Consider the following 26523-nt stretch of genomic DNA (forward strand, 5'->3'; position numbering starts at 1 on the left):
TTACCCTAGGCACATTGGTTTCCTCTGGGCACACTGGTTTACTCCAACAATAAAACTGACTGTCACTGTATTAGAAAAGTATTCTGGAGAACTCCAGTCAGAAGAAAATCAATTCTGGGTTTTATTTCTTTGAGACTTGGCCAAACACACATTCATCAAACAGCTTCTCCCAATGAAGATTATAGTAAAATGTATTTTATTTACATCATTTATTTCATGACAGTTTTGCAGACCATAAAAGGTGTGCTAATAAGACATGATAACCCTGGTGAACTGGGCATATACATGGTTAGAATGGGACATGTGGACACAAAACTGATGAGTCATCCTACACTGTATGTGTGTATCAAAATGGCCTTGTAAACCTCACATGCAAGCATTCCAGCCTCTTTGTCCATACAGTCCATTCTTTCTGCTAAGTGAATCCACTGGAAATGAAAGTCTTACAATTCCAGACACTGACAGATGCATCTCTGTTGATTGTTGAATAGAAAAAGCTCTCCAGTGTTACCTACTCTTGCACAGAAAATGCAGCGGAGTGTTTCTCATTTCTGATAAGAAAATGAACTCTGCCAGGTATGAGGGTGATGATATGAAGAATACAGGGTCTTTCTAATATCTGGATTTCTTCATGATGTTCGGGCGCCAATTAATAGGATGAGTTTCCTCTGTCTGAAGAAAAAAATACAAATATCTCATTATTTACACAGATTTTTGAAAGATTTCAAATCAAAGCAAATTTCTGATAATTACATGGCTTACAGTATATTTATATCCATGTGATTAATACAATAGCATTGTAGTTTTTCAACATTTCCCCACATTCGCTATGCATCTGACCAATCTTCCAATATGATGTCAGAACTGAAATACTGACAGGTGGATTTCACAATGCAATTACATGGAAGGCACGTACAGTTTTTGGCTCTACCATGAAGAACATTCAAAATTAAACAAGAATACGAGGGGTCGTTTCACAAAGCGCTTGAAGGATTAAATGCACGTCACTTCCATGGCAACCAGTAGAGTAGGCATTATGTCACCATGGTGGCCACATGAATGTAGCGCTATGTGGACTTTGTGAAACAGGGCTCAGGTTATCATACAATAGGTACCGTTACAAGTGTATTTTCCCAACGCAATGTACTACTTGAAACGCTTATGATGCGGCTACTAGCCCACCATGGCAAAAGACATCTTAATGTTGATTATATTTATTGAACCAGTGTTGTTTAAAATGCTTCAGGATATTTTACTTTACGACGGTGTCCTGGGGCCCTTACACAAATGCAAGCAAAAATGCCAGCTTTAGTACAAAACTACTACAGTTAAAACTTACTGCTGAGTCATCTTCTTTGTATATTTTTATGGTCTTATCAGCCTCACATGTGACCAGTCGACTGCCGCTGTTGTCGTATGTACAGGCAAATATTCCCGCCTCTGAATCGATAGAGCCAGGCTGAACGGCTGCCTGAATCCGCTGGAAATTATACCCTGTCTTCCAGTCCCAGAAATGCATGGTGCCATTGTCAGCTACAAGAATGCAAAACATTCATGACCATTTCACAAGCATTTTATCACCATTTGTCTTAACATTCAGTGAAAGGAATACAGAATCTTTGCTAAATGGCTGGTGTCAAAGACAAGTTCAGGTTATTCCTACATGAGCTAAGCTGAATTTTACATAGGGCTTCCAGTCCCAGAAATACATGGTATCATTGTCAGCCACAAGAATGCAAAACATTCATGACCATTTCACAAGCATTTTATCACCATCTGTCTTAACATTCAGTTAAAGGAATACACAATCTTTGCTAAATGGCTGGTGTCAATGACAAGTTCAGGTTATGCCTACATGAGCTAAGCTAAATTTTACATAGGGCAGTTATTCAATGACCACTGTTCTAGGCTTTAGCAACCATTCTGTATCCCTTCATGATTGTCTAAGCAACTATGGTATTTAAGAACATCACATCAAGAGAGTCAAAAGGCACAAATGTGTGCTTAATTCATCAATAATTCCCCTACAACTCACCTGCTGAAACCAGAACTCCATCAGAGTTTAGAGCCAGACCATTAATGATAGCATTGTGACCCGACAGATTCTGAATGAAGTTTCCATCTGGGAATTTCCACTGTTTGATGTTATCTGGTGAGCCTGTGGCAAATGTGTACCTGTTGACAAACACAGTACATTTTTGTTAACATTAACAGGGTCCATCAGTTTTCAATGGGAATTTTTGTATCTGTTTACAATGGGAGTTTCTGTACCTATTTACCATGGAAATTTTTGTATCTGTTGACAACGCGAGTCTTTGTATCTCTTTACAACGGGAATTTCTGCGCCTGTTTACAGCGGGAATTTCTGAACCTGTTTACAATGGGAATTTCTGTACCTGATTACAATGGGAATTTCTGCACCTGTTTACAATGGGGATTTCTTTATCTGATTACAATGGGAATTTCTGCAGCTGTTTACAATGGGAATTTCTGTATCTGATTACAATGGGAATTTCTGTATCTGATAACAGTGGGAATTTCTGCAACTGTTTACAATGGGAATTTCTGTACCTGATTACAGTGGGAATTTCTGCACCTGTTTACAATGGGGATTTCTGTATCTGAATACAATGGGAATTTCTGTACCTGATTACAATGGGAATTTCTGTATCTGATTACAATGGGAATTTCTATACCTGATTACAATGGGAATTTCTGTATCTGATCACAATGGGAATTTCTGTACCTGATTACAATGGGAATTTCTGCACCTGTTTACAATGGGGATTTCTGCATCTGAATACAATGGGAATTTCTGTATCTGATTACAATGGGAATTTCTGTACCTGATTACAGTGGGAATTTCTGCACCTGTTTACAATGGGGATTTCTGTATCTGAATACAATGGGAATTTCTGTATCTGATTACAGTGGGAATTTCTGTACCTGATTACAATGGGAATTTCTGTATCTGATTACAATGGGGATTTCTGTATCTGAATACAATAGGAATTTCTGTATCTGATTACAATGGGAATTTCTGTACCTGATTACAATGGGAATTTCTGTATCTGATTACAATGGGAATTTCTGCACCTGTTTACAATGGGAATTTCTGAATCTGATTACAATGGGAATTTCTGTAACTGATAACAGTGGGAATTTCTGTATCTGTTTACAACGAGAATTACTGTATCTCTTTACCGTGAGAATTTAAATTGTCCCTGTATAATATGGGACTGAAAACAGTACTGATAGATTTCAACTTGTGCAAAACTTATATCTGCAGTCCTGTCTTGTTTGGGAGATTATGCCCTGGCTGCTTTCACTATGAATCACTCATTCCTTTTTCCTTTACAAACTGTTCATTGTGTTAAATTTCAAAACTAAATCAAAACCAGGTAAGTTATTAAACATTCTCCCAACTCACTGTGTAGGGTGTAAGGCCAATGCCCTCACACTCTTTTTATGATTTGTCAGGGTGACTCGTGACTTTCCCGCTGCTAAGTCCCATAACCTCACGGTACAGTCATGGCTTCCTGTGATTATCTGAGAACAACAAATATACAACTGTCATTTTTGGAAACTCCCTGAAGATAGTATTCCTATACGCTGAAATACAGGTTTATTGTCAACTTCAGCATTTGTGTGACCAAACAAAAGTTATATTGTATTCAATCAGTGGCATTGTATTCAATCTGCTTTGTTATATCAAATGAAAGTGTTTGGTCTTCACGTCCCACACCGGAGACTTAACTTACCTGTGGTTCTGGTGCATGACACCTAACATCAGCCACTGTATTATTGTAACCACTCAATAGTGAATATAAACTTTAGCCCTCATGTCCCACACCCGAAACTTAACTTACCTGTGGTTCTGCTACCTGACACCTGGCATCAGCCACTGTATTAGTATTACCACGCAATGTGTGAATACAAGCTTTGGTCCTCATACCCCACACCTGAGACAAATTACCTGTGGTTCTGCTGTCTGACACCTAACATCAGCCACTGTATTAGTGTAACCACTCAAAAGTGAATATAGACTTTAGCCCTCATGTCCCACACCTGAGACAAATTACCTGTGGTTCTGCTGCCTGACACCTAACATCAGCCACTGTGTTAGTGTAACCACTCAATAGTGAATATAGACTTTAGCCCTCATGTCCCACACCTGAGACAAATTACCTGTGGTTCTGCTGCCTGACACCTAACATCAGCCACAGTATTGGTGTGACCACTCAATGTGTGAATATAGACTTCAGTCCTCATGCCCCAAACCTGAGACAAATTACCTGTGGTTTTGCTGCCTGACACCTAACATCAGCCACTGTATTGGTGTGGCCACTCAATGTGTGAATATAGACTTTAGTCCTCATGCCCCAAACCTGAGACAAATTACCTGTGGTTCTGCTGCCTGACACCTAACATCAGCCACTGTATTGGTGTGACCACTCAATGTGTGAATACAAGCTTTGGTCCTCATGTCCCACACCTGGATGCACAAATAATAAAACAAAAATAAAACAATTGTATCTATCCCTCATTGACTACTGATGGACAACATGGTGAATTAGAAAAACACTGAGAAGTGGGAAAGGTGCCAATGTTTCAATGATGTAAATTTCTCATCAACAATTCTTATATCATGCCTTAAGGGCCTCTGTGGCTGAGGTGGTTAGCATGCTAGCAGGGCGCAATGACCACAGGGCCTTTCTCCAAAGAGGTCGCTGTAAGTTCAAGTCCAGCTCATGTTAGATTCCTCTTCGACCATACCAAAGAAGGTCTTCAGCAACCTGCTGATGGTTGTGGGTTTGCTCCAGGCTGTTCCCAGTTTCCTCACACCATACTACTGGCCACCGTCGTATAAGTGAAGAATTCTTGAGAACGGCTTAAAACACCAATCAAACAAATAAACCTGACCTTCAAATGTACATGTAAGAGAAGTTGACCCAGGTAATAAAAAAGGTCAGGTGTCGTCATACATACAAATACAACAATTCATGAAAAAGTGCAAAAAAAAAAAAAAAATAGTACCATCTCATTATCTCATTGCACTTTATATGAAATTATTTTTGCACAGAAACACTGTTGTATTATACTATACAACACACAGGTCTAAATCATATTTCATCACATCCATAGTTGTGATGGACAGGAGCAGAAGACGACTTACCCGAGCAGAGCTGTCTCTGCCACAGGACACTAGGACATCTATGGTTGGGTGAATGTCCAGGGCGTAGCAAGCACTCAGATGACCATGGTAGTGACGAATCACCTATGGAAAGAGGTACTAAGCTGTTATCATCTCATAATCCAAATCACCACATATGTTGTGACAAGTGGCTTTCATGGTAAATTATTCCACAAATTCATTAGTGTTTAGTACATTTACTTTGTATGGGAGTATATACTGTACACTCACTATAACTGTGATACATTAAAAAAAAAACGTACTGTTTTCTTCCAAAGCAATTTAGTCACTCTGAAGTAAAAAGTAAAAAATACATGTACGTTGGTGAAAATTTTTGGTTTTTCATGAAAATTATTATCATCAGATTATGTAAAGCGGAATAATGATGTCAAATCACATCAAAACAAAGAAGGTTGGTGAATTACCAGCTGACTGCTGAATACATAACCATACCTTGTTGTACTCAAGGTCCCAGCATTTCACCTGTTTGTCTTCTCCACAAGAGAACAGGTAAGGCTGTCTTCTGCTTACTGCCACACCTCTGACAGAGCTGATATGACCAGTGAGGGAAAGCTTCAGTGTGCCAGAGGCCAGGTCCCAGATCTGACACAGGTGAAAACATGCTCATTATGTACAACAAAGTAAAAGATAGTACACAGTAAGCGATCCCAGAAAACAGTGTACCCCGCATAATTAGGTAATCAAAATCAGTCGGCCATAACATTACTACAGTGTAATTTATCAAAGTACTTCACAACTTGAAATATTTCCATACAAAACATAGTACTGTATACCCTGAAGAACTTTTGAGTATACTGACAAGGCATGATAAAGAGTACAGGTAAAGTTACTTATTGCAACCATATCATGAAAGACTTACTGATTTGCTTAACAGAAAAAATACATGCACTCAAAATCAGGAAAACAAAACTGAAATATGGTATTCAAGAACAACTGATGAAAATACTCACTTTATATACTCACTTTATACGCGTACATGTAACACGCCCAATAATAAAAGTATAACACCAAACCACTATGTACTATAAATGAAGATTATGTTCATTTGCTGAAATATTTCATATAAATAAAATCTCTCAGATATTATAGTCACTCATCCAAAATCTATCTGCTTGACTTTTACTTTCTAAAATGCACAGCATACTATTACATGTAAGAGCCTACCTTAATGACCCTATCTCCAGCCCCAGTAACAAACCACTCGTTACCTGGCTCAAAAGCAACACACCTGACCCAGCCCAGGTGACCACTAATTACCTGGAACACCAACACAAGATTTCTTTGTAAGAGGAGACAAACACATATCCACCAATCATTCCAATTATTAATTCTGTACCACTGTACAATTAATGACAGCATCTTTATTTCAGAGCCTTGGCAAAAAAACATCAAGGTATATGGAAAGCATGATGTGGTTCACATTTCATGAGAATCTAGAGCTGATGTTAGAGTCTTTTGTTCTTCTTTGAATGGTGTTTTAAGCTGTAATAAAAATTACTGTGTTTACAAAGCAGCTGTCAAGTTCTTGAGTTAAATGGTCCCTTGGAAACCACTACAACTCACAAAGTACCATACAAATGTTAATATAAAGAATCTTGCATTCAGCACACCATTTAGAAAAGACAGATTACAAGTGGTATTTACATGCAGAGTACATTTTCCCTACTCCTGGGGATGTATTTACCAGCTTAAGTTACTTTCACATAATGCGATTTGTGGTATCAACAAGTGGAATGAAAATATGAGAAGTCTTAACCGTTCAACTTGACAATCGTACCCAGTGAAGGTGGCTTCACTAAATATCAAAACACTAGTTAATTAACTGTGGTGCTCATGACATCAACTTTCACCTGTCTGACTCACCCTATATAGTTTCCATGGAGGGTGCCACTGAGGTTTGGGCATTGTTATAGCTTTCTTGGGAACCAGCATCTTCTCATGCCCAATGGACACCAAAGACTGACAAACAAATATACCATATATAGCAATCACTTAGGATAAGACCAGGTCCAATATTCATTCAAATGTAGATATGACTGACTGATTGGTGTGGTCAATAATTTTTCACGTGTACAGTAAGACGGCAGTCAAGTTTTGTGGGTAAAGAGATCAGGGTAAACCAGCAACCTTTGCCAGATACCTGACAAACTTCCTAATTCACAGTCACAGCCAACACAAGAAGAGTTGTACTGGAAAACCTCAACAACCTTTTTGTCTCAATAACTCTGTCTGGTCTTGTGCCCTGGTAGCATACACAGGTCTTTTTGCATATATAAATGTGTATTATCATCGATTTTCTTGCAATTTCTGTGACAGTAGTTCTCTAAAGGGTTTATCTCATTGCTAGTTTCAAAAGAAAAAATGTACCCAATCAAGTAAACAATCAAAATTTGATACAAAAAAATTTTTTCTTAACTTTTGACAAAGCTACTGTTATGCTGCTGGATAAGAACGCATGAATCTTTACACACCTTAGTAGGGTCTGTGTGGTCAGCATGCTGTCTATTCTCACTGATACCTGCAGCTGTAGATCCTACATTGCTTCTGAAAACACACAAGAGAATGTATACAGATACAGTATTGACAGTAACACAAAAGTACATCACAGCTTCTTGGGGATAGCCTGCTTTAATGAAGCTAAGAGTTATCCCCCTTGGGACCATGAACCAGTGTGTGGTGTTTGGCTTACACTGCAGAAGAGCAATATTTAACTAATATTGTACAGCAGTCAAATTTGACTAACACTAAGGAACGGCCACATCTAATTATCATTGAATTTAATTATTTATTTATTTATCTGATTGGTGACCGGAGAGGAAGCCAGCATGAGCTGGACTTGAACTCACAGCGAATGCATTGGTGAGAGGCTCCTGGATAATTACGCTGCGCTAGCGGGCTAACCAACTGAGCCACAGAGGCCCCCTATCATTGATGAAAAGCTGTGTGACTAACCCTGAAGAATATCCACACTTAACTAATATTTAGGAGCAGTCATATTTACCTAACACTGAAGAATATGTAAATTTAACTAACATTAAGGAACAGACACACTGTCACAACACTGAAGAAAAGCCGCTTAGAAGTAACATTAAACAATATCCACATTTAACGAATATTAAGGAACAGTCAGATAAAAGACACTTAAGATAATCAGACACTTTATCTTTACCTTGACTTCTTGTGTAACATTAGCTGCATGTTTTCCAGCCCACTAGGCTCTGTGGTCATGGCTGTACTATCTGTCAACTGCACTCCTGGAATAATACAACAGAGAATGAAAATACAAAAACAAATAAATACTTACCCCAACAAAACAATGTGAATATCGGCTGTGGAGAAATGGATGAGATTGCCATAGCACTAACTGTGATGTGGTCAATCAGAAGACCGCTTTAACCACTGTAATTCTTAAACCTTTTCGCCAGTTTGCAAGTTGTTTACTCAAGCATATTCTGAAGGCATTTTTCTCTGTAGACTGATAAAAATTATACTTGTTGAGAAGCCCTGAAATTGGCCAATTCAATGAATATAGTTTGTAGTCTAAATTATTCTAAATGTGTATGAATAGCAATGAAAGTTGCTCTTTCATATACATCACAGAATTACATTTTTTATTTTGTTCCTGTAGAAACGGCAGGTTACATACTTTGGAACTCTTCTCCATGTAGCTAAACAGGAGATTAAGACATACAAAAACTTTAACATGGGTTAGCAAATATAACATCTGTATTCCTCAGTGCAACAATTATCCTAAATGAATGAATGACTTTCTCCAAATACATTTGTGAAACACACCTTTTGATGCCAGCAGAACAAGACTGCATTAAAAGTGAGACTTTCGTTTATATGTTTATCTAATTTATTGATCTTTTACCCAATACTCAAGAATATTTCACTTACACCACGGCTGCCAGTATTATGGTGGGAGGAAACTGGGCAGAGCCAAGGGAAAACCTACGACCATCTGCAGGTTGTTGACAGACCTTCCCAGGTCTGACCGGAGAGAAAGCCATTATGAGCTGGACTGCATCACAGCAACTGCATTAGTGGGAGGCTCCTGGGTCATTATGCTATGCTAGTATGCTAACCCTCTCTGCCACTGAGGGCCCTATGAGACTTTCAGGACAAAGGTTTGGCTTACAGAATGAAAATATAAGTCACAGTACTACTATACTTTCTTCTTCAGGAGTGCAATGCTTTTCCCCCCACTGAGACATAATCTGAAGGCAATACTTTACCTGGTCCATTTGGATACGAATGTGTGCCCTGAATGGACAGCTGCGGTTCTGAAGCTGGAAACAGACAGGTGTCACATTGTAATGCTATTGTATTTATTTACTTAATTGGTGCTTTGTGGAGAATACACCAAAGTCATAGTAACCCCCAGGCTCTGGCTAGTAGTAGAATAATGATTTCACATACTTCCAGTAAAATAATTCCTAAATATGATAGGACATATGCAAACACTTAATGTATGACCAACTCTGACAGAAATATTTCAAAGGATTTCCATTCCGTAATTATACTATCTGTTAAAAGTGGTTGTCCTCCCAGGTCCATGTTCCGAACTACCTGGGGGATAAATCTATCTTTTACCTTTCCATGACCCATTTTCATATGGTTCTATGACATCATTATTTTGTTGTCTCTTTGCAACCTGCTGTTTGGATGACACATCTGCTATCAGCCCATATTCATCTTGCACTTTGCACAGTCTTTTTATAAGTTCACTGTAAAGAAAAAGTATACATTCACAGAAAAAAACAAAACACCTGGATACCTGACATTGAGACAAAGTTATAATATATTTCAGAACATTTATAATAGTCAATTAAGTATTTTCATGTGAATGATGTATAATTAATATTTGTATATGATTTTGGATATGTAACTGAAGACATTAAAAGTAAGTACATGTAGTTTCAATACACTGAGTGAGGAAGCAATCAATCTAACAGAGGTCAGTCCTTAAATCACTGCCATGTCTACAACATTGTAAATCTCTATCTGTTATTATTGCACACAATTACTTTAAACTATTAGTGTGTAAAACACCCACTATATTAAACATAAAATAATACTGTGGCTGCAGCACTTGGACTCTGTGGTCACAAACCCGAGTATTTTTAGAGTGGAAATATGTTTCATATTACCAAAAATGACAATGCATGAAAGTTATCCAGTGTAATAACATAACAGCTTGATTTTGACCTGCATTTCTAAGGAAAACATGTTTAAAACAACATATACAAAAAAATATATTTCATTCTAGAGCCATATCTTGAGCCATTTCAGTTCCAGAAATGTCTGGGTTCCAGAAATGTCTGGGTTCCCGAATTGATGGGCGCCTAAACTAATGAAGCTACATCAAAACTAATAAGTAAACTGAACAAAGATATTATGTGCAAAAGTCAAGTTTTCACACAATTTTCTTTCACTCATTTAAAAACTTTCAGAAAGCATCCTTCTGAGTTGAAGTTTGAAAAAAAATCTATATGCATGGTCACCAAGTCACCTTTACATTTTGAATCAGAACCTTCCGTTTCCTTCTAGATATGGCTCTATTCACTGAGATTGTAATGTATGTATGTCACAAGAAACAAAAGCCTACCTTTTGTCATCTTTAGGTGGAGGGTTACCCTGATCTGATATAAACATGTCATGGGTTCTCTTCAGTGATCGGAAGACCAGTGTGTGCACTGAATGTTTTTTGCACATCCTAAAAACAGAATGCACAAATACTGCAACTATTAAGGCAGTATGGAAAAAGAAAAGGATTTAACACCACTATATTTGATATCAAGTAATCCCGGCTAGGATGAGCAGGTGTGCTGAGCAATGTTTGAGAAACTGAAAGACTTGGCCAGCAGGCTCGTGGTGATTCTTAGGGAATGAACCAGCATCTATTACCGGCGCAGTCCAATACTGCAAGGTGTTCTAGATGCACAGTATCTACCATCACTTGATCATGCTGATGTGTAGCCCGAGACTGCTCTCTCCTTAGGTTTGCCGAAATTTTCTTCGTACACAGTCACCTGCCCTTGTCAAATATGTCGAGTCTGTCAGTACAGTAAATCGCATTGAGCATCACCAACGAATCACGGGCTAAAATTCGTTTGAAGATGTCTTGCGAAACAATGTTATGTTGTTGTTGTATAATGTACTGCCTTGAGAGCAGGTCTATTGAGAATATCAATAATCTAACGATATCTCAATAAGACTCTTGTCATTTTTCAGATATTCTTTGTTCAGTGCGTATACTTACCTCCACCATCCTCTTGTAGGTAACAGACAAGGAAAACAATCAAAAACTATACAAAGAAGCTTGACCAAAACGTTTACCACGCGTTGTCGTTGTTGTAGTTATGCCGGAAGTCATGATGAGAAAAGGTAAATCTTAAGACTATTTTTAATCTTCATCCGTTGGGAACGGTTTATGGACTTCTGCAGTTCTGTCATATCCCGTGGCTGTGTTTTTTTTTTAATGAACAACAGATATTTAATGTGTTATTTTCTGTGAAATAAATTGCGAAAATCTTAGTTTTAGCTGTAAGTGGTTTGTGTGTCCATTTTTAACTTCAAGGTCAATCCTTTTCTCGTGAACAGGTGGCGTCGTCTGCTATATCGACAGAAAGCGGTGTCAAACGTTAACAGTATACATCTCACTTTATTTCTCAAATATAAGGTTAGTAAGCTTACAAACTACTCTAAATGTGTTCATTTAAATGTAAAAGATTTACATACCAACAGCTGGGAAGGAAAATAAATTGAGCCGGCAAAGAACACGGTTGTTTCCAGTTCATTTGATTAGAGTGAATCTACTTCAACCGACTTTGACAACCTAAAAAAAAAATCAACGTTCAAAAAGCATAGTGTTTGTCAGAGCCTTCTAAAACGCCTTTCCTTTTTTGCAGCTTTATCATGTAGGGCTACGGATTGTCATGTGTCATCATTACTTTTCAGCTGATCTATGAAGGAGTTGCTTCAGCATTATGAAAGGACTAAAAGGGTACAGAGTGCATTGGTGTACCTAGATAAATCAGGAAACCTTAGTGACATTAAGAAGACAAGTTTGTTGTACGGCAATTCTCAGGTAACAGAAATGTGTGTATACTTATATCATCATACAAATTCCTACAGTTGATTTAAATTATTCTTCAGTTGCTATTCATCTGTCAAATTCAAATTGATACCAAGAATATGACTTGGCCACTTTTTATCTATGACTGGGATAACTGCAAGATTTTCTAATATTTAAATATTTACATCAGTGGTATAATTAAAAATAAAATTACAAATGCAAACAGTTAAACTGCAATTGTACATAGGCCTACATATATGTTATATTGTTCAGATGTAGCCTATTCACTTGAAGCTCAGTTTTCGAATTTTTGCATTTTTCAATTTTAGGATGTGATCTTGTACAAGTTCAGGCTGAAACTTCAGCCATGTGATCTTATACAAACATGTGGTATGTTGATTTACAGTCACTTAAGATCAGTATGTTCAAATATTTTAATTCTCCCATGTCAGCAAAGAATTTTATATTTGGCTTGTGGTAAGTCTTCAAATTTTAAATCATGAAACCTTCCAGCTGCCCAAGTTAAATATTTGCCCTTGATTCTTTGTGCTTCAGCTGGTTTGCTTGCTTTCAAATGTTTGGGATCATCATTTGAAGTAGCACTCTAGCAATCTAGCAGTAGATTGTTGGGATGTGTGGTATTGATAATGATTTTTTTTTAGACTATACAGTGGCAATCTCTTTATATGAAGATACTCTAAATTGATTTCTTAGTGCTGTTTTATCAAAGAAAGTGTAATGCCTATATCAGTGTAAATTATTTGTTTTTACAGCATATTTAGGAAATTTGGTTTTAAGCTGTCCAAGTGAAGCAGAGAAGATATTCCAGGAGGTATAAAATATACATGTACATGTACAGCAATATTCTCCACATTAAGAGGCTAAAGCATGTGCTATAACTCACACAACCCATATTCTTACTAAAGTGAGTAATCTGTTTACTTAAATGATTGGTTCATGTAATTTTGCAGAAATTGTATATTTCAGTGTGTTTTTTGTTGTCTGAGCTAGTGAGGAAATTTATATATTCTAGACATCAAAAAAACAAAGCAACTACAAAACTGAACCAATCTGCATGGCCCCTGGGGAACTTACATGCATTGTTATTACCTGTCTTTGTCCAGGTGGTTTACTTGGTAATAAAGTCTCTTCAACTCCTTCCTGGGGAACTCAGAAAGTCACAAATTGCTGTCAACCTCAAGTTAGGGTCTTTGCCAGCTATCAAAGAACAGTAAGCTGTGTTTTGTAAATCTCACAATTATGGTTAATGACCTGCCTAGTAAATTTTGTCCCTAATGTTCAATGATTCTGAGATATATATATTTATCTAAGATAGACATTTTGATATTTGTTTTGAAGGTAGGATGATATCCTGTAGGAAAAAATTAGGTTTTAACACCAAAAGTAATTTTGATGAACTAATTTTTATTTGGCTCTAAAAATGGACTCCTGCAGATGAAATTTTATGTTATTTACCATACTTGCGACATCGATATAGATTGATATTAACTTTGAGGTTTTTAATTTATTTCAAAAGCCATGTAGTTTGTGCTGGGTGTACAAAATTTTTCAAGTTCATCTGGCTTGAAGATTAGCCTGTTTTGTAAAAATGATCTCCACACAACCACTCAGAGAAAGCTTTTTTGAAGATCGAGCTTAATTATCACAATGTAAAATCATAAATAGAAAACACCTTTTGTTGAACCAGGTTTAATTATGCATGAGTTTTTTACCATGTCATTGTTTTTGACCTTGCCAAGATTGGCTTCAAATAAATAAATTAGTTGAACAGATTTGTACTGATCTATCATTTTTTGCTATGGGGAGGTATTGGTTATTTTTATTGTTACAATTTTTTTTTTTACAGCAAATGTTATATCAGCTAAATATGTCTGATATTGCTATTTCAGATATTACGTCAAGACAGTGAAAGACCTGCCAAGATTTCTTAAATCAGGCAGTTTTCTTGGGTTTGATGGGGTGGTGACAGGATTGTCAGCAGTTTCATCCTATACGTAAGTCTCTTGAATGGTACTTAATGTTCATCTAAATCAATCAGCTGCCATACTGTCTGTCGGTGTACAAATTGTCAAATGTACTAATATATGTGAATGGCTCTTTAAACCATAGTTTACTAAACCTGAAGGCAGCAAAAGAATTTGATCTCAGAGGGAAATATACTTAACTAGGTACCTGTGCCTGTATTAAGGATCATCAGCATCTACAATTAATTAAAGCTCACATAGGTTATAATGTTATGTTGTGTAATGTTTTCTCAGACAGAGCACCCTGTACATCTGTCCTGTGGAGGGCTGTAGTGGAGCAGATGGAAAGCAGTACATCAGAGTGCATGTGCCCGGGGCATCAGAGCTACAAACCATTAGGTAGTCTGGTTGTTGTAACACAAGTTAACTCACGACCATCCACACTGGTTTGTATTACAAGAAAAAACAATGGTAAATCCGGTTTGGGCCAGGGGTGCCATTGTGCAGAAAAGGCACCTCATTATTTAAATGTACTGAGATAATCTCATCAGAGTAATAATATAGTCAGGGATATGAAGGTCTGTTTCAGAGATTAACATAAGTGATTTGATCAGAAAAAAAAAAGAATTAAAATTAATAACCACTATAAATTTATCTCTTTGCTGAACAGAAATGACTTTCATTGCTTCCACTGTGGTATGGTACTGGAGGAAGACAAATCCAAAAGAGTTTTAGCAGGTTTGTAGGACCTATGATTGTCTGACACTCTTAACACACAGTTGGAACCACATGTCAGTGTATAGTGTCCCAAGTATATGTGCTAATTGTAGGCTGATAATTGTGAAACATTAATTAGAAATTACAGGATTACAGAATCACACAAAAGAAATCATTGTACCCAGACTGTGATGATACAAAATTACCTAAGTAAAGTTTCTGTGTTATTATGATGATACCTGTCATATCGTGCAGGAAGTCACTGCTTGTGTCATCATTCCATTGTACATACAGGGATGAGTATAATAAACAATTAACCTGAGAAGTTTTTTTTTACTAACCAGAACTCATATTATGTATTTAAGTGGTATGAATGTAGCATATGTGCTACACATGCTTCACTTAAATAAGCCTTTATTTTGCCAGAATGCACAGACTTCAGCAAACAAGAGGCATGGAATATTACATTTCAGGGGATAGTTTCAGTGCACTTCATTTCTGTTTCATGTTCTTAAACATAATTGTATAAGAAATGTAATATCTTTGCTTTCAGAAAAGTTGATAGCCGAACTGGTACCTGTGAGTACTCTTAGAACAGATGGTATAGGCACTGGACGAACACAGGCCATTACAGTCTACTTCAGGGGTAGCTTATTTATAATACCTGTGGCAACCGTAATTAAAATGCTCACGCCTTCTAATCCAATATGAAGGTCTGATTTGTCTACAAATGTCTGGATAATTATGTCAGGTCCCTGCCAAGAGTCTGGCACCCATAAACCTGACACGCATCATAGAAATAGAGCATTCAAGAGCTCATTGTAAAACCTCACTCAAATCATAAACTTCCCAACGAAAAAGCCCAATAATTAATTGGAAAATGTTTGTGATGAAAAAAAAGATTCTTAAGGTACCAAGAAACTAGTGTTCAGTGGTATAAATTTTTAATATTCCAGTTCACTCAAATGAGGAAGCTGTTACAGTACATGTTAATGTGGAGCAAAATATATCAGTGTTGTTAAATGTAAAAATATTGCAAGGACAAAAAAGCACTTTTACACGTGTGTGATAATATATTAGTCTCCACTTGTAAAGACTGCAAAAATATATATTGAAAATTTTTTAAAATATGCGGATCTTAAAAAATCATAAAAATGTGTTGGTCATTGATTTTATTGGATAGTGCAGAATCTATTTTTAGGATTGGGTTCTTGTCCATTTTATTTATGATTGAGTATTTGTGCATTTCGTCCAAATTTGAAGCAGTTTAACATGTACTGGCTATGAATTACCCTGTTTGTTATAATTATTGGAACTCGCGGTGTGCTCTTTTTATGCAATATACATGTAACTGTAGCAGGAATATTTAGTTTCTTATTTTTTTTCACACGGTTAGACCATCTAATGAACAACATACTCATACCTTTACTTTTCCAGTAAGCTGGGAAACAGTTGTATTATTCTGCTTTCAACACTACTAATATCTGTCCCAAACATCAGAACAATTAGGATACTCCAGAAAATGGAAATCTTTGCGAAATCTTTGAATAGATCTTACAACATCTGTAATTTTTGCATCTTAATTTGACTGTATAGTATCCAGAGAACATTAAAAAGTAAATAGAGGCATAAATATATTGATTCTGTTATATATTCAGATGAACTGGTCAGTATTCCTGTCATTGGAGAATTGTATAGAGTCATTGGTGTGGTGAAAGCTGATTTTGAAAACCAAAATATCCACTTAGTAGTAGAGGTAAGACCTGTGTGAAAGGTGGAAATAAGTATCTTATCACAGATAGGGACCAAACTGTTGTGCTTTTATGGATTTATTTTTACCATTTTCACAGTATATATGACTACCTTGCATTTGGTAAATTCACACAAATCTCATATTTGGTGAACTTATACAGATTGAGGCTGTCACTTTGCTTGTATTTTACCTTTCTGATTTGTTAGTTATTTTTTTGTATTTTCCAAAGTAATATTTATTTTGTGATAACCTAATTAGATTTCTGATACCTATGCTTGAGTTAGATTCTGCATGATCTAAATTTAACAGAATTTTGTTTTCTTTCTTTCAGGCAAACAACATTGAACAGGTAAGTTCTTAATAAACAAGAAGAAATATACTGTTTTACAAAAACTTCTTTTTGGTGTTTTTATTTTGTACATTGATGAGTATTAACAGATATTCTTAAATTACCTTTTTTAAAAATTATTTTTTCAGCTTTCTGCATTTTCCGATATCCCATACAGTTTGGAGCAGAGATACCTACCTAAGTGTATTCAACTCTTATATGAAGGTACATGTTGGCAATTGGCATTTAACAGAGGTATTTAACATGTTTTGTAATCTGTTACACACAAAATAGTATCATGTCTTTTTTGTTATATATTATATAAACAACTAAGACATGTGAAACTCTTTTTTGTATGAAATTTATGTTTGTTGACTACTTCTTAGCATCTCTTTGACATCACCAGAAGTTTTTCATTCTTTATTAACACACTTTCAGGGTATATGGGCCATCCCCATTCTGTGCATAACTCACTGAAAATTAATACTTTCCTGTAAACAAATTCACTGTTTGCATATATTCTTTTGCAGAGAATGTGTGTTCTCCTTGGGGCTTTGTTAGATGCCTTGCATATTTGTTTGGAGGTATGTCAAACATTTCTTCTCCACGCATGAAAACATTTATCCTGTATTAAATGGACGTAGTTGAATTTGTTGCTGTTGAAATGTTAGGTTAATGATACTTAATAAAAAATGTTACAAACTCAGGTACAAATACGCTGATAAAATAAGTTTTTTTAAGGCATTAAGTTGAGTGTATTTTTCATTAACCATTTGTATACGAGTGGCCTTGAAATTTTTTTTTAATATATTCACAGAAAGTGTGACACCTCCTGGGTCATTCCACAAGTTGAAACTAGGTATTCTACTGAGCCTGGTTTTAACTGGTTCCAAGTCAAAGGTAGGTGTATTTCTGTTACTGATGTTATCACTGACAAATAAAGGGCTCGTCATGATAGCTAGGTGTTAGTATCGAAAACTTCCATGCTTTGTGGCACCCACGTAGAATTCTTCATTTTACCTATGTTACATACCTGACTTCAAAGGATTGATCGACTGTTTGTAAGGTTAAATTTGCATTTGTTGAACTGACCTGTTTGCAAGTTGCTGACAAACATTCTTATGGGTGATTTACATTCTTCAGTGAATAAAAGACTGTGCAAGCAGTCCCACAAGCTCTGTCCACCAAGGCTCCTTATGAACACTGAGTGTGGGAAAAAGAATAATGTAGAAATTCTCTGACAGGTTTTTAACTCAAACACTGTGTGCACTTGGGTCACCCAGGGTTTTGCCTTCTAAATGTGCAATTGGGTCACCCAGGGTTATTCCTCGTAAATGCGCACTTGCGTCACTGTGGCTTTTTCCTTATAAATGGTGACCCAAGTGCACGTTCATAAGGAAAAACCGTGAGTGACAAATGTGCACATTTATAAGGAAAAGCTTTGGGTGACCCAGGTGCACATTTAGTAGGGAAAATCCTGGATGATCGAAGTGTACATTTAAAAGAAAAAAGTGTGGGTGACCCAAGTTCACATTAAGAAGGAAACCCGTGGGTCAGCCAAGTGGACATAAAGAAGGGAAAACCCTGGGTGATCCATGTGCATATTAGTAAGGAAAAACCATGGGTGACCAAAGTGTACATTTAGAATGAAAAACCCTGGGTGGCTCAAGTGCCCATTCATAAGGAAAAAGCCTGCTATCTGTCCACCTGGGTTACCCAGGGTTTTTCCTCCCTAATTTACACTTGGTTGACCGATAGGTTTCCTTATTAATGTGCACTTCACTGACCCATGGGTTTCCTTATTAATGCGCTCTTAGTTCACCCACGGTTTTTCCTTTGAAATGTGCGCATGGGTCACCAAGAGTTTTTTCTTATAAATGTGCATCTGGGTCACCCAAAGTTTTTCCTTATAAATGTGCACATTTGTCATTCACGGTTATCTCCTCTTAAATGTGCACATTTACTAGGATAAATCCTGGGTGATCCAGGTACACATTTACTAGGGAAAACCCTGGGTGACCCATGTGCACGTTAATAAGGAAAAACCCTGGGTTACCCAAGTGAGCATTTATAAGGAAAACCCATGGGTGAGCCAAGTGCATATTCATTTAATATACATTTAAAACCCTGGATGATCCAGGTGCACAGTTATAAGGAAAAACCCTGGATGGCCGAATCCACATTTTCAAGGTAAACCCCACGTGACCCAAGTGCACATTTACCAAGAAAAACCCTGGGTGACCCTTCTACATTCACCCAATGTCAAACATGGTAACAATTTTGCCAAAGTAGTTTGCTTTTTTTTTTTCATAGTTTCCCTCTTTACAAGTAAAAAATGAATGTTTCCCAGGTGCATATTTACTTGCAGAGTACTTGGCGGGAGTATACTTCATATTCACCCACTGTCAATTTTACTAAAGTTTTTATACGCCCTTGCCATTTGGCGGAGCATATTATGTTATGGCAGTTTTTTCCGTCAGTGTCCGGGCTATAACTCCAACAGTTTTCTGTGTAGAGTTTTAATTGTGTCACGACTCACATTTGTTCATTTCCGCTGTTGTCATGGTTACCAGACTGCCATTTTGCCTATATGTACTATATAAATAGATATGATTTCATCTACGGGGTATAACTCCTACAGTTTACCACATAGATTTTTAATTTTTTTTGGCACAGTGATACACAGATAACGATGTGTTGCATTTCACATTTATCCTTTTTCACATGGTAACTAGATAGTCATTTTCCTTATATACTATAAATAGATTTGATTTTCGTGTCCGAGCAACACACACACACACACACTCCCCTCTCTGTTTTCCACGCAGTTTTAATTTTTGGTGGATACATAGAAAAACAGATGACAGTGTATGACGACTCACATTTATCCATTTTTGCTGTTGTCATGATAACCAGATAGCCATTTTGCGTATATATACTACATAAATAGAAATCATTTCATGTCCGAGCTATAACTCCAACTGTTTTTTGCAAAAAGTTTGGATTTGAGGTGGACACAGTGCTGCTGGTATTCTTTTATACATTTCAAACAAATTCATTTGTTGGGGCGTATAAAGTGTTCACCTGAAATGTTGTTGTCTTTTGTTTTTTTATATTCTCAGTTTAACCCTTGGATCCTCATAGAAGTATTATATGAAGTGAATGACATCATGTTTATTCAGGTGTCCTGAATATATATATTTAAAACAACACCACAATACAAATTCATACTGATGGAAAATTTGGAGTGCAGTAGGTATATACAATACTTTCCATAAGGGCTTCATTTCAGGTGTATTAGTAAATCAGGTTTTGTTTAAAATATATCTAAACTGACAAGAAAGACAAGTAACCAATCAGATAACAAACAAACTACTTTAAGTGTTTTTTTTATTCTTTACATCCGTCATATGATATCTATTCCCCACAGACGAAGTCCCTCTTCCATATTTTAGCCTGTGGTAGAGAGTCCGTTGTTCTGGACAGGCTATTGAGGTATGGTTGCACATTTGCTGAGAGAGCTGTTACCCATAGCTTGTGTAATGCTGTCACAGGGCGAATTTCCAAGGATCCCTATCACAAAAGCCAGTACTTTGTTGAAGGTAAGCTAGTGGAGTGTGACAAAGGTCTTTCAGTTTTTGGAAGAGCTTTCTCTTGATGTCAGAGATGGTCTTTGTACTTAGACTCATAGTCTTCCTGGTAAAACTTACAAAAGCACAGTGACATGACTTTGAGACATACTGTTTATTACATATATTCACAAAAACAGAAGATTTCCAGAAGACCATTGTCTGCTGAAGTATTATCCAAGAAAAGGAATATCTGCATAGAGGGTAGGCATAAAGTCGTGAATCTTGTTTCCCTTCTTTAAAGCGGCACTGTAAAGCGGTAACCTTATATCAAATTGATTCCCCTCCAAAGTTACAATATTGCAACACCAGAACCAGGCAATATACTTTGGTGTTTATGGGTCAAGTGGAATTAGGCTTTAAGCTGATGTTCTCTGCATCTTTACCACAAAGTGCATGAAGTCAGCTAGCCTATATGCTTAATATATGTTTTAGGTGGCTCTTTGTCGTTAGCAACAAATGGCGTTTGTAACATTGGAGACCTGGGAAGGTACAAAAAAATCACAAAGGATATCATTAAAGCAAGTGAGTATTGTGCTAAATCGATAATGGGAAACTTGTAAATCTTCTTCTCACTGATAACAAAATGCTCCAAAGCTATGAACTCTTTGTTCTTTTGTTTGTTACATATGTGTGCTCCTAAAACACATTTTAGGAGTGTCACAGAAGAAAAAACAGTGTGTTCTACTGCAAATGGATCCTTTTGTGCAGCTCATCCTTGAGTCTCCCATTGTTCTTATTTCATAGCCATAAACTTGACTGCAACATTCATGACCAAATAGAGTATTGTTCCAACTTCCATAAGAGGCATTACATGATATATCGCGCTGCGAGAGTTTTTTCTTCTCTTAATTTCTAGTGTAAACTGTCCTGTTTTGTGTTATGATTATGCGTATCATAAATAAAGGAATAAAAGCATTGAAGACTCATCATACCTCATGAAGGTCAGCATTGAGCCATTGTGGTCATCGTACATGCGTTATGTAAATTAGTCGAATTTTTTGTTTTTTTATATCTTGTACCATAAGTGAGACTGATTTACCCTTTGTTCCAAAATATTTCCTTGTTGCAGCTTTGGACACAGGCAGAGTTGTGATTGATGTGAGCTCTAAATTTTCTCAGGGCCTCCCACAGCAGCACAGCTCCCCTCTCAGGTGCCATGTGTGGGCGTACTCAGACCCTGCCACACAGAAACCCTCTCAGTATAAGGATGAGCTCTTCATTACAGGCGACACAGGGGAACTTTCAAAAGCAATGCTTGAGTAAGCTTTCTGAGAGGCATATTTCTTGAAATGACAACTTTGGGGATGTGTAGTTTATCCCTAAGTTTTATTTGACTGAGGCTGTTTGAATACCTAAATTACTCCAAAGTAAAACCAGTGACAGTTTCATTTAAACATTCAGCTTTATTGGTTAAGTAGTGATGAGCCCTCTACAATAAAGTCTGGGTACTTCATATATATTCTCAATCAGCTCATCAGGAAATATTATGTAATGCCAGTAAAGTTCCCTACTGAACAAGAAATTAGACCCTGTCAAAACAAGTACGTCCAAATTCAGGTGTCAGAGCTGAACGGAAGAGAGAATCTGGAAAATATTGTCTGGCTCTTGGTGTGAATTTGTTATTGTGTGAAAAAAAATGGTTAATTGCAATTGTTTACATTAAGTCACTTAGTAAAAAAACAAAAAAGTTTCCTTATGTAACTAATATATCTGAAATTCCACGACTGTGTTAGTCTTGATTGCTTTCAGCCAATAAATGAAGCTTAAAGGAAAACTGTACATAGCACATGCGTGAGTTTACATGAGTGTTCAAATTCTTCACTAATCTGTAGATTTTAGCTGACAACAGTTAATGCAGAGAGATTATTTAGTATTTTTCATCCTTTTGTCAAGAGTGTCTAAAGTTCCCTGACTTGTCACGCTTTTGGAAAGTTTTGTGTGCTATAATGTTTAATATAAATATAACATCTGTGTATACTGGGATTTAATGGGGGTGGGGAAAATACTTTTTTTTAATTGTTTATTGATTAAAAGTATGAAGATATACTGAATGTTAAAACTAAATGTTGGAGTAGTAAGAGTGGCCATCCAAAATGGGTTGATCCAGATGTTTTCACGTCTTCTGTTTCTAACTCATACTGGTATTGCTTGGTGTTTCAGTGTTTTTAGCCTGGTGTTATTCACAGATGGCAGTGACAGCATTTCAAATTTTGATGAAGAGATCAGTAGAGACATTCTGCGTTCAGCTGTACACCCTGACAGCCTCAAACCATCAATTACCTTTCAGGAATTCAATAAGGTAACAAATTCAGCTATGTCACTGATAAACTGACACACCAGTGCAGTTCTGTGTAATGCTACATTTACAAGACAAAGTATGTAAAAGCTTAATTTAAGCCACAATCATTCATTCATTCAAAATATGAAGAGATCAGAAAATGTTCAGTGAAACAAATTAATGTATGTTTCATAACAGTTCTTGGAGATAGCCAGAGAAAGGGAGGTAATCCTTACGCCTGCAGCAGAGGTGATAGTTCAGCAGTATTATCAGGCCAGTAGGAGAATGAGGTCTTCAGACCCGAGTAGCTCATCAGTCCCTGTATCAACTCTCCCAACTCTGTATGTATATGTTATACTGTCTCCCATTTCTTTTATGGCAAATTAACCGTGACCGTTTATTTTGCATTTTCAAGATAAATACGTAACATAAATTAATTGAAATTGCATTTCTTTCATATTGTAAAGGGCAAAGAAAAACAGTGAGCATATTTAGTACATGTTTCTGTCACATTTTTATTTTCTTGATTTGTTTTCAATGGAATTTTTTTGTGTAGATACTCCCTTGCATTAGCCCATGCTAAGTTGAGTCTCAGAAGAGAAGTCACAGAGAGTGATGCAGTCATGGCTGTCCACCTCAGTGAGGAATGCCTTACAGCCAGACATGGTCAGTGATCATTTAAGCCATTACATGTACCCTGCAGACAAAAATTTTATCAGTTAGTCAAAAGGGACTTTGGAATACCCACAGACCAAAAGGGGAAATCCAGCAATTCTTCTAACTTTATCTTATTGTTATTATTTTAAGATGTGGGGAATATGCCATGCAACAGCACTTCCCTGTCATTTCCCTCTATGATTATTTTACATCATACTTAATATTATATACATGGTAAATGGTTCTTTTTTTGTAACGTAAGAACTCTCCACAGGGTTAAAATCAATATTCCTAACGAGGAGAAAGAAAGTGGTCTCACTAAATGTGGAATTTGTAGGTATAATTGATGATTTGCTGTCATTTCTATTAAAATTAGGATTAATACCTATATATTTAGATCAGCTGATGTTTCATTGAATTTAAGGAACGTCATATTATTAATAATGTACTTTGTTGAGCTATGCTGTTTTGCATTCCTTTTTTTTAGACTAAAAAGAGTGTATTAGCATCACATCTTCAAATCTTGATATTGTCATTGGATGAAAGTATATAATACTCACGCGTTTGCACCTGTGTACATGTTTCTCATCATTTCCTGTTGCCATGATAATTGTTTGCACTTTTAGGATTCTCAGCACTCAGTGTGCGTCCAATGCCTCATATTACCTGTGATGATTTTAACTTACAAGAGGTAATGTGACCACCCCTACATTTTTCATTGTTACAACTAACATGACATATAACTGGAAAACTTTTAGCTTTCAAAGTGTATTTTTATATGGTGTGCTACAGCAGAATCCTCTTATTTAGTGAAGTATTAATTCACTTTTTGTTTCTTGGCATATTTTACTATGTATCATAAAATGTTATTCCATATGTGTCAACATTGGAAATCTTCTTGGTATGAATCCTGATTAATAAAAATAAATATATATATTTTTTTTATAAATTATATCGGAGAAACTTGTCTTCATCATGTAACAAAACCAAGTCTACTTTCCTGCTGTTGTTTTGTTTTCTTTTCAGATGGATGAGGAGATGTATGTATTCCATCACCGTCTTCTGAGATTTTGTGGAGGCCAAGCACCTGGGCATGAGGAATAAGAATCAGAGAATACTACCTGTGTGACTGCTCCTGTGGAATAGAGGCGCTAGGTCATTAACATCAGGAACCACTTCTTCAAAAGCATATCAAAGTGATTTAAAGCTTTATACCAGTTTCATTGTAATATAATATCAGTGGGCTTTTTAAAAATTTATATTTTAGCTGAAATCTTTCTACAGTTTTGAACATTCTTATCACTACATTAATGTGATGTGGAAAATCAATGTTGCAATGGATGAAACAGCACGAGGCGGGACTATGAAGCATTCCTGCTAACCATTCATGAAAAATTTTGTTGTAAACTGACATTGTCCAGATTCCACTGAAAAGGAAAGCTGAATTTGGCGTTACACAATTCTGTGTGATACAATTTAAACTTGTTCATTATCAAGTCTTCAGAATGTGTCTGCATGCTGTAAATGTCCATGTTCAAACTTTGCGTGAATGTTTATCACCATGTGATGACCATGTAGTGTGAAATCAATCATTACATTTTAAGTTAAACCTGACCACTCTCAGCTGTACATATACATTAAATTGTTTGCTGTAATCTGTGATAGTTTAAACATATATACAGTTGTTCATATATTTTGTGTCCCCGATTGCCAGTGTATGCTATTAAGCTCTTTTCATTGTTCAAATGTTTATTCAATGCCTTGTTTATTTCAAGCAATATCCAGTTTCACTCATCTTATATCGAGGTCTGCCTGCAACCTGCGAGTGGTTGCAGGTTTTTCCAGGGCTCTGCCCGGTTCCTCCCACCATCCTGCTGACCGCTGTCGTATGAGTGAGATATTCTTGAGTACGGAGTTAAATACAAATCAGTCATATTAAATTGATCTGAAATGTAATAGAAACGTGTAAACAAGCACAAACAAAGGACTGTTTAGAGCTTCACCAGTTCCTTGGGAAACTATATGTAGATGGAAGTGTTAAAATAATATAAAAGAATCCCTAATGAGTTAATAACATGGTTCAAAAGTATTTATAAATGACATGATTTAACCGTTATTATTGAAGGATCATTTTTTTTTTTACTCTCGTGTAGCTCTATTAAACAGAGGCATAGAATGGATAAAGATTTTTCTGGTATTTATTTATTACGTCTTTGAACAGGTATTAGCCAAGCCATTTAAAATTTATTTATTTATTTGATTGTTGTTCAATTCCATACTCAATAATTCTTCACTTATAAAATGGCAGTCAGCTTAAATTGTTTTACATGTATATGTGGAGGAAACCTGATCAGATGTATCTGGGGTAAACCGCCAAACCTTTGGCAAGTTACTGATGAACTTTCCCATGCGTGATGAATGTGTACACATATTGGTGGAAGACAAGTGGTCTCAATGAACATTCACATAACACAGCTGGCTATATGAGCGTTTTATAAGTGCTCAGCGATCTACAAATTCCTTGTCCAAGACCAAGTTTGAGCTTGCAGCTTAAGTGTGTCCTACAGATTAAAAAGCAAACACCTAAATCGCACTGCCACAGCCCATTTCCAATTCAACAGAGATACAAAATTGCACTGTTTAATAAAGTGGCTTGTTTCGCTACGTTGCACTCTTGCAGCTGTAATATATTTTTGCTGCCTTCCTGGAATGCCAAGCTGAAGACACTAGACATGTTGTCCCATCCTGTCAGAGTATTGAGGCATTTAACTTCAAGATCTGTTCCCGGCTTAGCTTTCATCTTAACTGCTCTGAATCATTACATTCACTAACCTGGAACACGGTCCTGTTGTCGGGGCGGACCTCAAAAGTCGCAAC

At 36.6% G+C, this 26523-nt stretch overlaps 2 protein-coding genes across 3 annotated transcripts; one reads left to right on the plus strand and one right to left on the minus strand.

Moving 5' to 3' along the window:
- Nucleotides 1-476: 476 nt before the first annotated feature.
- Nucleotides 477-11559, minus strand: LOC135472119 (pleiotropic regulator 1-like). 2 transcript variants are annotated; one of them, XM_064751479.1, is made up of 15 exons: nt 11481-11559; nt 10827-10914; nt 9812-9945; nt 9454-9507; nt 8385-8469; nt 7687-7759; nt 7079-7174; nt 6380-6472; nt 5648-5797; nt 5177-5278; nt 4403-4495; nt 3431-3549; nt 2036-2175; nt 1340-1533; nt 477-672 (listed from the first exon to the last, which is right to left on the minus strand). In XM_064751479.1, exons 2-15 carry the CDS (start codon nt 10871-10873, stop codon nt 613-615), a joined length of 1440 nt encoding a protein of 479 aa, XP_064607549.1. In that variant the 5' UTR covers nt 10874-10914; nt 11481-11559; the 3' UTR covers nt 477-612. The 2 variants fall into 2 exon arrangements, with proteins under 2 accessions (XP_064607549.1, XP_064607548.1); XM_064751478.1 differs by lacking the exon at nt 11481-11559 and having other exon boundaries at nt 10827-10920.
- Nucleotides 11560-11872: 313 nt separating this feature from the next.
- LOC135472642 (minichromosome maintenance domain-containing protein 2-like) lies at nt 11873-25286 on the plus strand. The gene is made up of 22 exons (XM_064752246.1): nt 11873-11900; nt 12179-12308; nt 12626-12686; nt 13070-13128; nt 13421-13527; nt 14207-14311; nt 14576-14680; nt 14952-15019; nt 15552-15644; nt 16657-16754; nt 17083-17100; nt 17229-17304; nt 17610-17663; nt 17897-17979; nt 20510-20681; nt 21144-21233; nt 21781-21970; nt 22872-23010; nt 23188-23330; nt 23546-23655; nt 24273-24337; nt 24673-25286. The coding sequence occupies exons 2-22, from the start codon at nt 12186-12188 to the stop codon at nt 24748-24750; spliced, it is 2037 nt and encodes a 678-aa protein (XP_064608316.1). The 5' UTR covers nt 11873-11900; nt 12179-12185; the 3' UTR covers nt 24751-25286.
- The last annotated feature ends 1237 nt before the right edge of the window (nt 25287-26523 follow it).

This window comes from Liolophura sinensis, chromosome 8, assembly GCF_032854445.1.
Source record: "Liolophura sinensis isolate JHLJ2023 chromosome 8, CUHK_Ljap_v2, whole genome shotgun sequence".
Classification (NCBI taxonomy): domain Eukaryota; kingdom Metazoa; phylum Mollusca; class Polyplacophora; order Chitonida; family Chitonidae; genus Liolophura; species Liolophura sinensis.

Coding starts and splice junctions, on each gene's coding strand:
- LOC135472119 (XM_064751479.1), bottom strand. CDS start 10,873: ATGTTTATATCAGATCAGGGTAACCCTCCACCTAAAGATGACAAAAG. Junction 9,946..10,826: donor CCACCTAAAGATGACAAAAG/GTAGGCTTTTGT, acceptor TTTTCTTTACAG/TGAACTTATAAAAAGACTGT. Junction 4,496..5,176: donor GCAGAGACAGCTCTGCTCGG/GTAAGTCGTCTT, acceptor TTGTGCATCCAG/GTGTGGGACATGAGGACCAA.
- LOC135472642 (XM_064752246.1), top strand. CDS start 12,186: ATGAAGGAGTTGCTTCAGCATTATGAAAGGACTAAAAGGGTACAGAGT. Junction 12,687..13,069: donor TGATCTTATACAAACATGTG/GTATGTTGATTT, acceptor TTGTTTTTACAG/CATATTTAGGAAATTTGGTT. Junction 23,011..23,187: donor CCTTTCAGGAATTCAATAAG/GTAACAAATTCA, acceptor GTTTCATAACAG/TTCTTGGAGATAGCCAGAGA.